This window comes from Ostrea edulis, chromosome 3 (assembly GCF_947568905.1).
Source record: "Ostrea edulis chromosome 3, xbOstEdul1.1, whole genome shotgun sequence".
NCBI lineage: Eukaryota > Metazoa > Mollusca > Bivalvia > Ostreida > Ostreidae > Ostrea > Ostrea edulis.
The window spans coordinates 43,332,376-43,346,631 of NC_079166.1; the positions used below are offsets into that span (position 1 = coordinate 43,332,376).

The 14,256-nt window shown below is 36.7% G+C and overlaps 1 protein-coding gene across 2 annotated transcripts; it reads right to left on the reverse strand.

The window, feature by feature from the left end:
• Positions 1-383: 383 nt before the first annotated feature.
• On the reverse strand, positions 384-14,088 carry LOC125674181 (uncharacterized). 2 transcript variants are annotated; one of them, XM_056157794.1, is made up of 11 exons: positions 13,819-13,910; positions 8,244-8,297; positions 7,484-7,639; positions 7,037-7,307; positions 6,499-6,607; positions 4,915-5,078; positions 4,710-4,825; positions 4,220-4,363; positions 2,455-3,982; positions 2,055-2,236; positions 384-1,898 (listed from the first exon to the last, which is right to left on the reverse strand). In XM_056157794.1, the coding sequence occupies exons 3-11, from the start codon at positions 7,637-7,639 to the stop codon at positions 1,674-1,676; spliced, it is 2,895 nt and encodes a 964-aa protein (XP_056013769.1). In that variant the 5' UTR covers positions 8,244-8,297; positions 13,819-13,910; the 3' UTR covers positions 384-1,673. The 2 variants fall into 2 exon arrangements, with proteins under 2 accessions (XP_056013769.1, XP_048767215.2); XM_048911258.2 differs by lacking the exon at positions 8,244-8,297 and having other exon boundaries at positions 13,819-14,088.
• Positions 14,089-14,256: the final 168 nt, after the last annotated feature.

Genomic DNA, 14,256 nt, shown 5'->3' on the forward strand with positions numbered 1-14,256 from the left:
TGCCGATTTCTAAATAGTTTTGTTTAAATTCAGCATTTCGCAAATTCTGTAGTCGTTATAAAAATATAGTTTGCCAGTATAACCTATCATTGGGTCAAATGCCGTCTGACTCGTTCCCTACCGATTGTTATGCCGTTCTTGGCACACTGACTTTGACTACCGATAACTCCGTTTACCTGATCAAGATATAGGGCTCATGGCGGGTGTGACCGGTCGACAGAGGTTGCTTCCTTCTCCTAGGCACCTGATTCCACATCTGGTATATCCAGGGGTTCGTGTTTGCCCAACTCTCTATTTTGTATTGCTTATAGGAGTTTTGAGATTGATCACTTCTTCGTTATCTTCACCTTTCATGTTAGCAACAAATAGTCTAGTGAAATATGTCGGTTTTAGCATAACGTTGTTGAATCAAATTCACATACACACATATTTGTCGAAACATAAATCTCAAAACAAACAATAGCTAAAATATTTACATCAAATATGATTTGCGTAAATTTTCAAATATCTCAAAAAATATGTTTATAATTCACATAATACATATAGTACAATGTATATAATGTGCAATCTAAATTGAATGTACAATAAAATAAATAAAGAAAAATAAAGAATTGTCACATTGGCTGCCATTAATACAGGTAACACAAAACATAATAAAATCGCTGCGAAATATTTGACTTTTACTTAGGGTAAACGTTTGACCTCAGTTGTGGTATACGGTGATGTGAGCCATTAAAATGGAATGAAAGCAGTATTTGTTTCGCTCATGCAAAAGCACATTCAATATAAAACATTTACAAAATACTATTTCTCTTTTTCTTTACCTTTACTCTCTGAGATCTGGTATTTACCAACATTGTAAAGGAAGAAAACGCAGCTTTCTTACAATGTTGGTGACCCGTCATATCCGCTGTGATTATAACTATCATTTTGTACTATTTATCTATTTGATTTTGTTTACATTCGATTTATCTGAATTGCCTTACAAATACTTTCTAGTACATTGTGTAAAGTAAGAACATTTAGAACTGCATGAACATCGAAACTGGCTGTCACAGGATTTTTGGAGTTGACGGAAAGGGTCGAACTCAGGCTCATTTAAAACAAATTCATCTATTACAAAGAAAATATTAAGGTAGGACTCATTTTCGGTTTAATACAACTAAAAGAAATATTTAATGCAAGAAAAATTGAAAGCTGTCGTCTTCATTCTTTCGCGTATTTGTGTAGTGGAAAACTTATCTACACCTTGTAACCTACAATACAGGTTTCAATGAAAGTTTAGCAAAAATCATTATGTAAATATCCGTCATCCTTAAAATACTCCGTTGAGATCGAAATACGTGTTTACCTTTACAGTGCCCCCTAGAAAGTAACCATACATTTTGCACGTATTATTTTTCATCATTTGTAAACACATTGTCATCCAGTGAACCTGATTGCATGGATACAAGTCGCCTTCTTTTGATGTGCAAATCTTCGGTACTGCAGAACGAACTCATGGAACTCGAGGTCAAACTTCCAATTCCACTATCAAGCTTGTCTTGCTCCGATTGATCGATTTTGGGAAGAAGGGCTTTGAGAACAGTTTCGTTTTCGCAGGTAGAAGTAAGCAACTTAACTTTTTCGTATTCAAAATTCATGGACTCTTGCGAATTTATATCATCATCTGATTAATTCTTGTTGACATTGTCAGATCGATCCTCCTCGTCTGTGATATCGATGGATGACGATTGATCAGAGGAGCTGCCAGACCCTGAATCAGAAGCATCCGATTGGGATTCTGAATACTCTTCCAAGTTTTTTCCTGTTGATGCCAGACGCTCACTTTTTGTCATCGTTTCATCAATGTTCCTCCATTTCCGAATTTTCTTGTTAAATTTACCCGATTCAAAATCCTAAGAAGAACAGGATTTATACACATATAATGTATGTATGAATATACTTATGTTCCAATAGTCTACAGGGTAGCTAATAGACATTTCCATATATTCATCTGGATAAAATTTTAATTAAATGTTTAGTTTATTTACAAATACAATAATGGAACCCACCTGATAAAATTGTTTTATTTGCTCCAGTCCACGTCCATCATTAAGGACCTTGAGTGTAAGTTTATGGAATTTCACGATGTCTTTGTATACTGGATCTGTGACTGACAATCCGCCTCTTCTTATCTGACATTTCGCCTCCTCATAGTATTCTAAAGCTTTCTTGAAGCATTCCAACTGGTTTTCTATCATGAATAATTTTTAGAACAGATTTAACAAATGAATAAAATAATCACAATTTCCATGATCTATGCATATTTTAGATTAAGCATCTTTGTGCATCATTCTCTATACTTTACCGTAAAACTGAATATTACATAATTCATGTGATATCAAATCAAAATGCAGAGTCAATGTCTGCAATTAAGAATTGTAAATCATATAATGTATTTTCACATTTTACCTGTTTTTGGATTATCTCCTCTTAAGAAATAATAGTAGCCAATGTTGTGATAAGCGTGTGTCAGGTTTGCGTTGGGGGGGACTGATACGTCCTTTCTAATTTGCAGACTTTCTAACAAATCTTGTTCGGCATCATCGTATTTCTTCATTTTCAGATACAGCTTCCCACGATTAGTTAGTTTCTTTGCTCGGCTTTCTGATGGTATAGGGTCATGATGAACAGCACGAGTGTAATATTCTTCAGCTTTAATCAATAGTGGACTGTGGGATTCTTTGCTCAAATGTATTTGTTTTTGCCACTGTGCAACCAGAGCAGTTGCGATGTTTGTGTAATAGACTTGCATGTTAATTCCCACTGCCTCAACTTCCTCTTGCGAAAGCTGCTCTTTTGCCACTTCGATTGCCTTTTCATGGTATAACTCAGCCTTTTCATAGTCCTTTTGGTTAAAGTAAACTACGCCAATAGTGTTATGTATGTTTGCAATGTCTGTTTTGAACAACTCCGGGTCTTTTTGGTAATATGAAATAGACCTTTCCATCATCGTCAAAGCATCTTTATAATGGCTTGTAGAGTTCAAAAGTCTTCCCTTCATCCAGTAAAAATGTGCCAAAACAGGATCAGCGGTTCCTTCTTCAAGAGAGGCATTGCTGTTTACCAGATCCTCAGTCTCTTTTAATAGTTTATGGCATTCGTGAGATCGATCGATTTCGAAATATAATCTTGTTTTCATCGTTTTGAAATGTATTTCATCCAAGATCAAGCCATTTTCCTTCGCATACTTAATATATTGATCATAATATTGATTTCGTTCGTGATCACTCAAGACCGCGGAACACAATTCATCTTTACGAAATTCGTTTACCACACTTGGCGAATCAACGCACACTTTTTGAAGATTTCCACCAGATGTCGTTACATAGTTGAAAAAACTTTGAATGTGCGTTTTGTTTTCAATAAAACTTTTCTGAAAATTTGTTGGATGAGTATGAAGATCCGATGATATTGACAGAATCACTTCATCGAAATATTCAATGAATCTACTTTTTGCCAACTTGTGAAATTTGTCGTAGCCTTCCTGGGTATCAATTTCATTTATCAAGAACTGGACGACTAATGGATGCAAACAGTACGCTTTAGATCTTCCGACAGAAAATTCCTCGACTGCTATTTCCACAAAGTGGCAGCTTTTCAGATGCACAAGATCAAGGGACGTCAACGCTTTCCCGCTGCTTTGGCTTCTTCCAGCAATTACATTTGCAGCATAGATGTCAAACTTAGCTGTACGGAAAACTGACAACATAACTAGATATTGACGGAGCTCCCTATTCAAACGATTGAAGGATTGCTTCAAGCACGATCCAACTCCGAAACTCTGTAACCCACCTGCGTCATGTTGGGTCATTTGGAGGTTAAACAACAACTTTTCTGCTGTTACATCTGTGTTTCGTATGCTGTTACACAGCGACAATATGGCTAAAGGACAATTTCCACATAAAGCAACAATCTTCCTCACCGTATCAACACTGGTCTGAAAAATGTCATAATGAGTATTCAGATTTATGTTGATGAATATTCTGAAATGTATGTACTGGTATATGTAAAAAACAAAAATCTAAACACTCTTTTGAAATATTTCGACCATGTCACCGGTCTTCTTTCGCCATATTTATTTACTATAGTATGCATATTCATGTGTGTATATTCACTATTAATGTGATATTGCTATCACAAAGCAAACATTCGTCTTCTTAAACAATTCCCTTACCTCTATTATAGGAGTCATTCTAAATAATCCAATAGCTGCTACCTCATTTAACCCTCTGATTTCAGTTTCTTGAATCAACCCACTAAGCAAAGGAATTGTATTGCTGTTCAATAGTTTTTCTCTCGCAGTGAAAAGTATCCGCATCTGAAAAAGCAACGGACATATCAAACATCTATCAATCCCACAATTCCTTACAGAATTCAAAATAAAGAATAAGGCAAACACAGACCCCTGGAAACAGCAGAGGTGGGATCAAATGCTTAGGAGGAGTAAGCATCTTTGCTTATACTCTCCGTGAGTCCTATATCTTGGTCAGGTAAACGGAGTAAACATGTTTCTTCAAAATTTGCTTTATGAAATGATAGAAAAAGATCTTTTCTGACCTTTTTTTAACCTTTAATCACTAACCAAATTTGATGAATAAGCAAAACTTATCTGACATCTTAATTAATAACCAAAACGTATTTGAATCTTTGACTATGGTACATACGATATTCTCACGAGGACTTGAAGTCAACTTTTGTACTAGCTGCTGAACAAAAACAAGAAATCTTTGTCTGTCCTTCTCCAAGATATCGTCAATATTATCAAACAACAAAACGGAATCTGTAAAAGCAAATGTGTATATATACCACCAGAAGTGAAAATCCTTTGAACAGAATAATGTGAGAGAAAGCAAAAGAGAGAAAACATACTTGTCTTTTGATCACAACATCTCTGAAGAAGCAATTCGTTCAATTGCGTTAAATGATTATTTTCCACTCTATCGTCTGTTGATTGACTACTAGCAAAAAATGTAAGCTTTTCTCCAAGTTTAGTGAGTGTGATGCGTATCAAATCCCTCAGCGTTGTCTCCTCTCTAGTACAAAAGTAGAAACACATAACCATGCCTTAATGTCTCATCTCTTGTGTAGCCCTAATCATTATTGCAACACATAAAAGGTGAAGATAACGAACAGTGATCAATCTTATTACTCCTATAAGCAATACAAAATAGAGAACTGGAAAAACACGGACTCCTGGATAAACCAGATATATGTTAGTTTGTCAGTAGCCTGACTTCATTTAAAAACTGATCATATGCAGAACAAGCTTTTGCATATCGAATCAGTTGAGCGATATAAACAACATATGCAGGTGATAATGCAAAATTGCTCCATAAATATGGAGAAGCTGAAATCACCCCGTTTATCATAAAGTTGAGTTGTTAGTTTGTCGTTAATATCTATTTGCAATAAAATATATAAGTATGAAACAGAAGTGGATGACTCTGTGATGTCTTTTATTTCGAGTTCACTGGGGATATATCGAATCGACATATTAATGAAAGTTATCATTGTTAATAGATAAAACGTCGTCAATCTATCGTAATGTTGCATTGAACGCCACAGCAAGATATGTTTTCTTCTCACGGAGAAGTTTTTTTAATAAATTCTGCTTCGTATGAATATAAAAACAGGTCACCTAACAAAGGATCACAATTCGTGCCGATGGGAATTCCAACAGACTGGAAGAGTACGAAGATATTGTCAATGAGGAATCTTTTTTATTTCAACTTCAGAGTACTTGTGCGTGGGATCAGGTGATATTTAACAAAGTGATATTTTTCGATGACTAATCACTAGATATGAATATTTGCGTTTTCCAGTTATATTGAAGAAACAACTGTCTGTTATGTCAAAAAGTCTAGGCTTTGATTTATCGTGAGGAATAGCCGTGTAAAGTGTTTAAAAGTCACACGTTTTCATGTTATTAATTTGCGAAAAGCTTTGCCATTTCAAGTTTACTAAACGTTCTTTAAAAATGTTTTAGAATCCACATTTGATTTAAACCACTTCTTGCATATGTAGTGGCACAGTATGTTTGAAGTTTTTCCTTCACAGCTGTTAATATTTTCGTGAGGAGTAAAGATAGAGACTAGGTAGAACACTTACTAGATCCAGCAATGTAATATAGTATCTTTGTAAGGGTTTTTATGACGTTTAGAAATCTGGTATAGGTACGGTAATTTCTATTCATTCGATCCATTGACTGGGATATGATAGTCTCACATAAATTGTGAAAACACCAAGATGAACTGCTCGTGGTTCATCGTTGTCTTAAAACACCTACGTTCGTTAATTTCCTGGTTGAAGAATACCATGAAACTGAATTATCAACGCAATACAGTTTTTTTGTTAAGAAAGAATTAATAATGGTGTCCTCAACTTTTCGTATTAACAAAATAGGTTTTTCTTTGAAGAAAACCAATAAAATGTCAAGCAATGAGTTCAACATACCTCAGATCTACCTTGTACACACTCCATTTAGCTTCTATGTAAAGGTGGCGGCATATTTCCATTGCCAAACTGGTTTTCCCCATACCACCCATTCCACAAATCAGTAGTCCTTGAAAGAAATAAAACCTAGAAAATTGAGGGTCTATCAAAACAATGTTCAATACTCTATTTCACAATAAAACTGAATTGTTTACTAAATTCCTGAAATGAAATTAAAAGTATTTTCTGCAACAGAATCCAATAACTAGATTTTAGAATAAATGGTTCTTTAATCGAGTGATAAAAACTCCAAATATTTATAAATGAAAATGATGACTTGAAATGCATAACATCTTACATTAATTAATTGACAAGCTTGTTTGAATGCATTTGAGGAAATGATAAAGTCAATGGTTATAACCAAGGATAATTAAATATTGGTTCATTTTATTCTAAAATGGTAACAGTGACATACATTTATGCTTTTTAAATATGAAAGGTAGGTACACGATAGGATTGCAATGAAAGAAGCGATGATAGTTTCGTTGACAAAATGTACCCTTTCTTTCGTCCTCCTGTTTTAACGTTTCCATAATACTGGCAATTTCGATTTCTCTTCCAACAAAGCATTTTGCTCCCAGCCCCAATTCAATAAGTTTATCGTCATAATCTTTCACATCTTGCAAGTATCTGCGCAACTCATCACCAACTTTAGTAACACCATCATCCACATGAAGTCTGATTTCTTCGGTAAGGTTGATGAGAAATTCCACCACATGACAATGCTCACTATAATTATTTTCGAGGTTCTCGAAAAACTGCTCTCCATTCTGTAAAAAGAAAGATTAGTTTCAATATGGGATAGAGACCCTAAATTCCCAAACTAAAGTGTATATGAATTTGAGTTGTAAACAAAATTAATTTTCAATAAAAAGAAAAGAAATTTTGCATTGCATATATATTATTCAACCATATCCTGAGGGTTTTAAATGTATTCATATCTGACCTTTACTTCTCGTCCTACTTTTGATGTCGATAAGATTAGAAATTCTCGTTCAGTGTCTCTGTCCGTATTGATGATATCGATGAGTCTGCATTTGATTCCATTCCAGGCATCTAAAGGTTGGCTTCGAACTCGTCCCCTGCCGAGCATAACCTCCATCTTGAAAGAACAATATACATTTCTACAAATCACACTTCAAATAAAGTGTTTATATCCGAACACGATATAACTGATATGCAAATATTCATTCTCTGGTTGACAGTGACGCAGAAAGTTAAAGTGGTATAAAGTGATTGAAGCTTTAGTGGCAGGAAGACTAAATCCAGATTATGTAGTCCCCGCATATGTAGTTTAGGGACCTTGATCGTGTGCAAAATACAAATTGTTAGATATGAAAACTTGCAATTCACACAAAAAACACCTAATCTACAAGGAAGACTTATCCTGATGTTATTTGTAACATCTTTTCAAGTTTTTTGTTGTTTTTGGATAGAACACACAACAGAAGACGAATTCTAGGATCATCGTGGCCATTTTAAATCAGTCAATCACCCTGATGGCTATCAAAATACGTCACAATAGCCGACACGTCATTGAATTAGATGAAATGCAATTCTCTTTTTGTATACTAATAGAATAAGTGCATACAGATAAACTTGTACATTGAAGTCGGTTTTTGGAATGTAATTTCACCGCCGGTCACAATGACCATGACATTATAATAATGAATAATAACTTCCAATAAATATACCAATGTACATACCTATTGTAGTCTTTAACTTTGTTCACTATCATAGCTGCATGCACTTGTGTAATTCTGAAGTATTAAATAAATGTTAACATATAGGTGGAAGGTGTGCATATAATAGCTGATATAGACCATGCTATTGGGCACTGAGAGTAGTTCTGAAGTGAAGCTATTCAGATTACCAAGCATCAACAAACCAGTTACTAGTATGACCTTTATAAATTTTTTCAAATGGAGGAGTTCAAATAAAGTAGCGGATTTAAAGGAGACAGGGGGCCGGCCACTATTTTGTGACCAAAATTTAAAATGAATTAGTAGAACAACAGCAAATATATAAGATTTGACATTCATACAAACAAGTGCATAAAAATAAACAAATCAAGAATTTGTTATTTATTGATTCTATCATGTTTAACATATAGCTACAATGGCACATAAAAGCCTCGAAACACTGGGACCCCAAGCTTATTGGTTTCACAAATCCTGGACCCGCCACTGAAATAAGTTATTCCATTAATAACTTATTACTTTCCGATAGAGTTTTTCTTCCATTTCTGTATTTCATTCTGAAGAGTACATTTGGAGTAACAAGAAATCCAAACACTGGTTTTATGATTTAAGTCTGCCACCAATTGAAATTTAAAAAAAGAAATCAAAACTGATAGGTGTTAATTCCTGTTACAATACGAGGATTGTTCGATATGTAATGTGTATTGTACCACAGCGCGATAACGCTTTGCACAATTTCGTGGATGATGATAATCTTGAATAGCTCTATGCAATACCTTTCCAGCGGTATAAACACGAGCCTTCAGCTCCACATAGTTTCAGATTTATATTCATTTCAATAGATGCGGAAGGTCGGGGTTTGAATCCTGGCCGCGAGAGACCTAAATCGTTAAAACAGGTAGTGACAGTTCCATCACCAAACGCTCGGCACCAGGTGTGAATGTCACGGGTCCTCGGAGATGACCTTAAAAACGGATGACCCGTGTCACAGTAGGTGTGACACGCTAAAGAAATCTCACTGTTCAATGGCCGTACGCGCCGAGCATAGGCTTAAATTTGAAGCCCTTCACCGGTCTTTGTGACGTCTCCATATGAGTGAACAATTCTCGAGTGAGACGTTAAGCAAGATACAATCAATCAATCAATCATTTCAATAGAGATAGTCTTTGACCACTGTTGTAAAAATGGTTGGGAAACGGGTTGAGAATATTGAAGAAATTAGAGCTTATATAAAAGTTCGCACAAAACTCGGCAGATTTTTACTGAATTGGGGAAGTTTATGGGTCTGATAAGGCATCTTATGAGACAGGTGGAGAAAGAAATTGATGACTGGCACATAGTCCGTCAAAGATGCAGGAAAATCTGGCTGACCTGTGACTGTAACAGGCAAGGCAAATGTCTCAAAAGTCAGGGGAATAATTGAAAGTGATGGCAGATACACGATTCGTGATATTGCGAAAGCTGTTGGCATATCACTATCGCGGGTGTATTTCATTTTGAAAGTACGAAAGACTTCTACCAGATGGATACCGCATACATTGAAGGATCACCAAAAACGGGTAGGAGTACAAACCGCTAAGCAATTGCTCAAAATGTTTCCCAAATTCAATCAAAGACAATTTTCAAACATTGTTACTGGTGACGAAACATGGGTTCAAACCAGGAAGAAAATTTGGAAACAAAATATGGCTAACTAAACAGGTAGAAGGTCTGTAGTTGCCAAAAGAACCATAAGCACAAAGAAGGTTCTTTATTGCATAATGCATATTCTTCTCATGTGATGATATAGCCATACAAATTCAGGTACCGAAGGGCAAAAGTTTTACAGGTCGGTATTACCGAGATGTTATACTAAAAAAGCTCAAGAAATGTCATCATAAACTCCGCTCTGTGTCAGGATTTAGGCATGTTCGTCTACTTCATAATAATGTTCCATCATATACATTTGAGCTTGTGAAGCAATTTTTGAAATCGGAGGTTACCGTCTCGTCACACTCACCATATTCTCCAAATCTAGCCCCATGCGACTTTTTCCTTTTTCCAAAACTTAAAAAGTTCTGGCCGTCGTTACAAGTCCCTACAAGCCCCTGGCTCAGTCATCAGTCAGTGCTGTGCAGATTGATAATACAGATTGATTTGAAAGCATCATCATGTGCGTTCAATAGATTTAATCTGCTCAAATCATGACGCCTAGCACCCGTGTGAACCCCAAAGAGGGATCTAAAGTTTTACACAATAAATATGCATGAAAAAAATTCTCCAACTGCTACTACAGGAAAGATTAAACATCTTTTAAAATGTAGGTTTAGTTTCTATCAAACATTGGGCCAACAGTCAATCTGTGTCACAATGGAGTTCCAAGTTTTAAAACTGCAAATGTACTTTTGAAGATATCATCTTTTACAAAATTAGGAAAAGGGTCGAATTTGTAAAATTGATGAGAAAACATCCTTCTGCAGTGTAGATTGATGTTCGTTCAGTTGGTGCCTTCTGGAGTTGGAGGTCGGTATGTAACCACTATTGATTCAACTAATCAGTTCAAACCGCTGACGCTTTTGTCTAGGGTAGGAGCACAATGGCGAAAAGAGAGAGAGAGAGAGAGAGAGAGAGAGAGAGAGACAGAGACAGAGAGAGAGCATACACATATTTTCATCGTAAGGGATTACCTTCCAATGTGTCGTCTGTAAATTAACTATTAGCAAAATACGACGGTATGTTGCTTATTACGATTATCGCTTTACGTAATCTTTGTATTTGCAATTGTTAACATAGAGTGTATGATATTTATTTTTCCTAAAATGCAATAGCATGTTGGCCATATAAATTACATAACACAACATCAAAAGGAAAATAAATAATGAAATCGTGAAGAAATGCAAGTTTGAAAGTGTATGCATTACAACCAGGGACACCAAACAAAAGGCTAGAGGGATTGTTAATATTTCATATTGTCTCATTATCACAATATGCACAATATCAAGTTACTTTGATTTAAAATTCAAGTTGGCAGCTACTACTAGTTGTACACTCAAGCAGAGTCATGTTGTCACAACAGATGTGTCACGCAATTCTTGTATTTTTAACATTAACAACTGACAAAATTACTGCAATATGAATTAGAATTTTGACAACAGTGATGAGGCAGAAGATGGACTGTGGTCATCAGCCTGGACAGTAAACTATGTAGAACAGCTCACTAATAATGCAGGGTTACGTGTTCAATTTTCGGTGTAGTCACATATTTCAAAATATTTCCTCTTTCTATATGGTCAGTTAGATACATAAAAAGGCTCTAAACCCAAGAGTATCGACTATATTGCCTCTTGACCAACGCAGTTTGCGTGATTTAAACCGCTGTAAAATTACTACATATGATACTAACGACTTAACCAAGCAAATATAGCATGCAATACATGTACAGACTAAACTCTAGATTTCTTTGGATATTTTTTTTTTTCCTCTGGGCCCATCACAGTGTTGTTGTACCCACTATAAGGCACTTGTTTTAAAGGCTTGGTGATCCTCAAATTCCTTATGTTATTTTCCCAAACCTCCTTTAATTCACACCACTTTAATCGGTGAGCTTTTAAAGTGTCAGCCTGAATATTAAATTAACTCTGTAATGTTTTGAACCCATGCAGACCATGTTTGTTTTTGAAATATTGCCCTTTTTATGAAAATTATGTGCGTCTCAAAATATGTCGGTAATTTGACCAAAAACATTTGAAGTTAATTCTTGGCACATAAACAGTAACAAAACATTTTTGAACAATGAAGTTTTAATCCCAAATTGTATATCTAGTTAGTGTAAATCGATTTCACGAGTGTTACAGATAACCTGTTGTGAATTGACCTGTTTTAGAGTGCATTCCACTTTAAGCGTCATGTTAATTTTATTTTTGACCTTCATATAATATACTACTCAAAATTTGATAAGGATCATAGATATTTTTGTTTAAAAAATTAATAACTGCATAACTGGCAATATTGTGTCCAAGTGAAATCAAAAACGTCTTCAACAAACTTGCTCGTGCATTTCATGCCATGGGAAATGCGTTTCTTACCACAGTTTATGCTTTTGCTACCATTGCACAATTTTCACTCAGGCATCGGTGTCTGATTCTTTCTAAAATTTCAAACTCACTTGAGTGTTTACACTACGTTTATTAACACAATGCCCCCTCAACGTATAAAGCGTCGCCTGACGACAGAACAACTGGGCAGATGTATTGGAATGCTTGACGCTGGCTATTCACAACGTGACGTTGCAAATGCACTAAACGTCAGTCAGAGCGTTGTAAACAGGGCCTGGAACCGACAGCAAACTTTTGGTACAGCAGCACACCGACATGGGGGTGATCGTCAGAGGTCGAGAACCCAACCCCAAGACCATTTTGTGGCTCTTCAGGCACGATGCCATCCCTTCTGGACAGCAACCAACCTACGTAACGACCTCCTGAACGCCTCGGGGGTGAATGTGTCTACTCAGACGATACGGAATCGGCTTCACAATGCAGGTCTCAACTCGAAAAGGGCATGTGTTCGAGTCCCGCTGACTGTTCGACACCGGCGGGAGCGATTGGACTGGGCTGAAGATCATGTCACTTGGACACAGAACGATTGGGTTCAAGTTCTGTTTACCGACGAGTCCAGGTATTGTTTGGACTTTACAGACAGGAGGCACCGAGTGTGGCGACGACAACGTGAACGTTTCCATGATGCCAACATCAGTGAACATGAACATGACCGTTATGGTGGTGGTTCCATCATGGTCTGGGGTGGAATCAGCAGGGATGGAAGAGGAGATCTTCGTGTCCTGGAGAGAGGAACAATGACGGGGTGCGGTACCGGGATGAGATCCTCGATGTTTACGTCAGACCCTACGCTGGTGCTGTTGGCCCTGAGTTCATTCTGATGGATGATAACGCCCGTCCTCATCACGCCAGGGTGGTGGAGCAGTACCTTCAGCGGGAGACAATTGTCCGTATGGACTGGCCAGCGCGCTCGCCGGACTTGAACCCGATTGAGCATGTATGGAACATGCTGCAGGTTGCCCTTTCACGCCGTAGAGCACAATCCACGACTTTGGCAGAGCTCGGAAACGCCCTCGTGGAAGAGTGGAACAACCTTCCCATTGGAAACATCCGGGTGCTTATTGACAGCGTGGCTCGACGTTGTCAAACCGTCATTGATGCAAGGGGAAGGCATACCCGGTATTGACACTTCATCGACTAAGTGTAATGATGGACTATCCCCAAAAACTGTGTAATTCTTTCTCTGGTATGCTGTTAACTTTTTGTAATGAAATACCGTTTGGTGTTGATATCAGATTTCAAGCATTCCGTATTGATAAAAGTTCATGCCGTTCATGCATTTTCATTCATAACCTGAGTAAACACGTGTCTGAGTCAAATTTATGTCTTTTATTATGTTAGTGGTAAATTAAACACATATAACCTAGTGATCATTATCAACTTTTGAGTAGTATATTACAAAATTTCTACGACTTGAACATTATTCAAACATTGTCTGTCAGAGGTTGATTAAATCATACGATTAACTTGTCTCTACAAAACCTTACCTGCGTTCGTAGAATTTGGGCTTCATCGACTTTCGTGTCAGAGCTGAAATGTTTAAATACTACCTTAAAAAATCCGATACGCATGTATGCTTTCCGGCGATCGACTCTTTCTCCGTTTTTAAAAACTGATAGACATTACACGCACATACTCTTTACAGATGTCCTTACAATCCGGAGAATTAAGAGAGAAAATTAAAGAATGATACATTTCATTAAAAAGAAATCAATAACATGCAATTTACTTGCGGCAATTGTCGGAAGGAATATATAGGGGGAGTGGTGAATCTGGAAAAAAAAAAGGGTAGGGAGTCTGTAGGCCGCTTCGAGGCCTCCGGGAGTCCTTGCAGGGGATAAAGCGCTATGCACCTGTCTAAATTTGTAGTACTTCAACTACAGCTGCATCGTCGGATACACACGGGTTATCTCGTCTTTTACTCA

Bases quoted from the DNA above. Each gene is read 5' to 3' on its own strand.
- LOC125674181 (XM_048911258.2), bottom strand. From the start codon at position 13,902: ATGCGTATCGGATTTTTTAAGGTAGTATTTAAACATTTCAGCTCTGAC. The intron at 5,079-6,498 runs GTATGTTGAACT...CTTTTGTACTAG, and splicing joins GTGTACAAGGTAGATCTGAG to AGAGGAGACAACGCTGAGGG. The intron at 3,983-4,219 runs GTAAGGGAATTG...GACATTTTTCAG, and splicing joins GAATGACTCCTATAATAGAG to ACCAGTGTTGATACGGTGAG.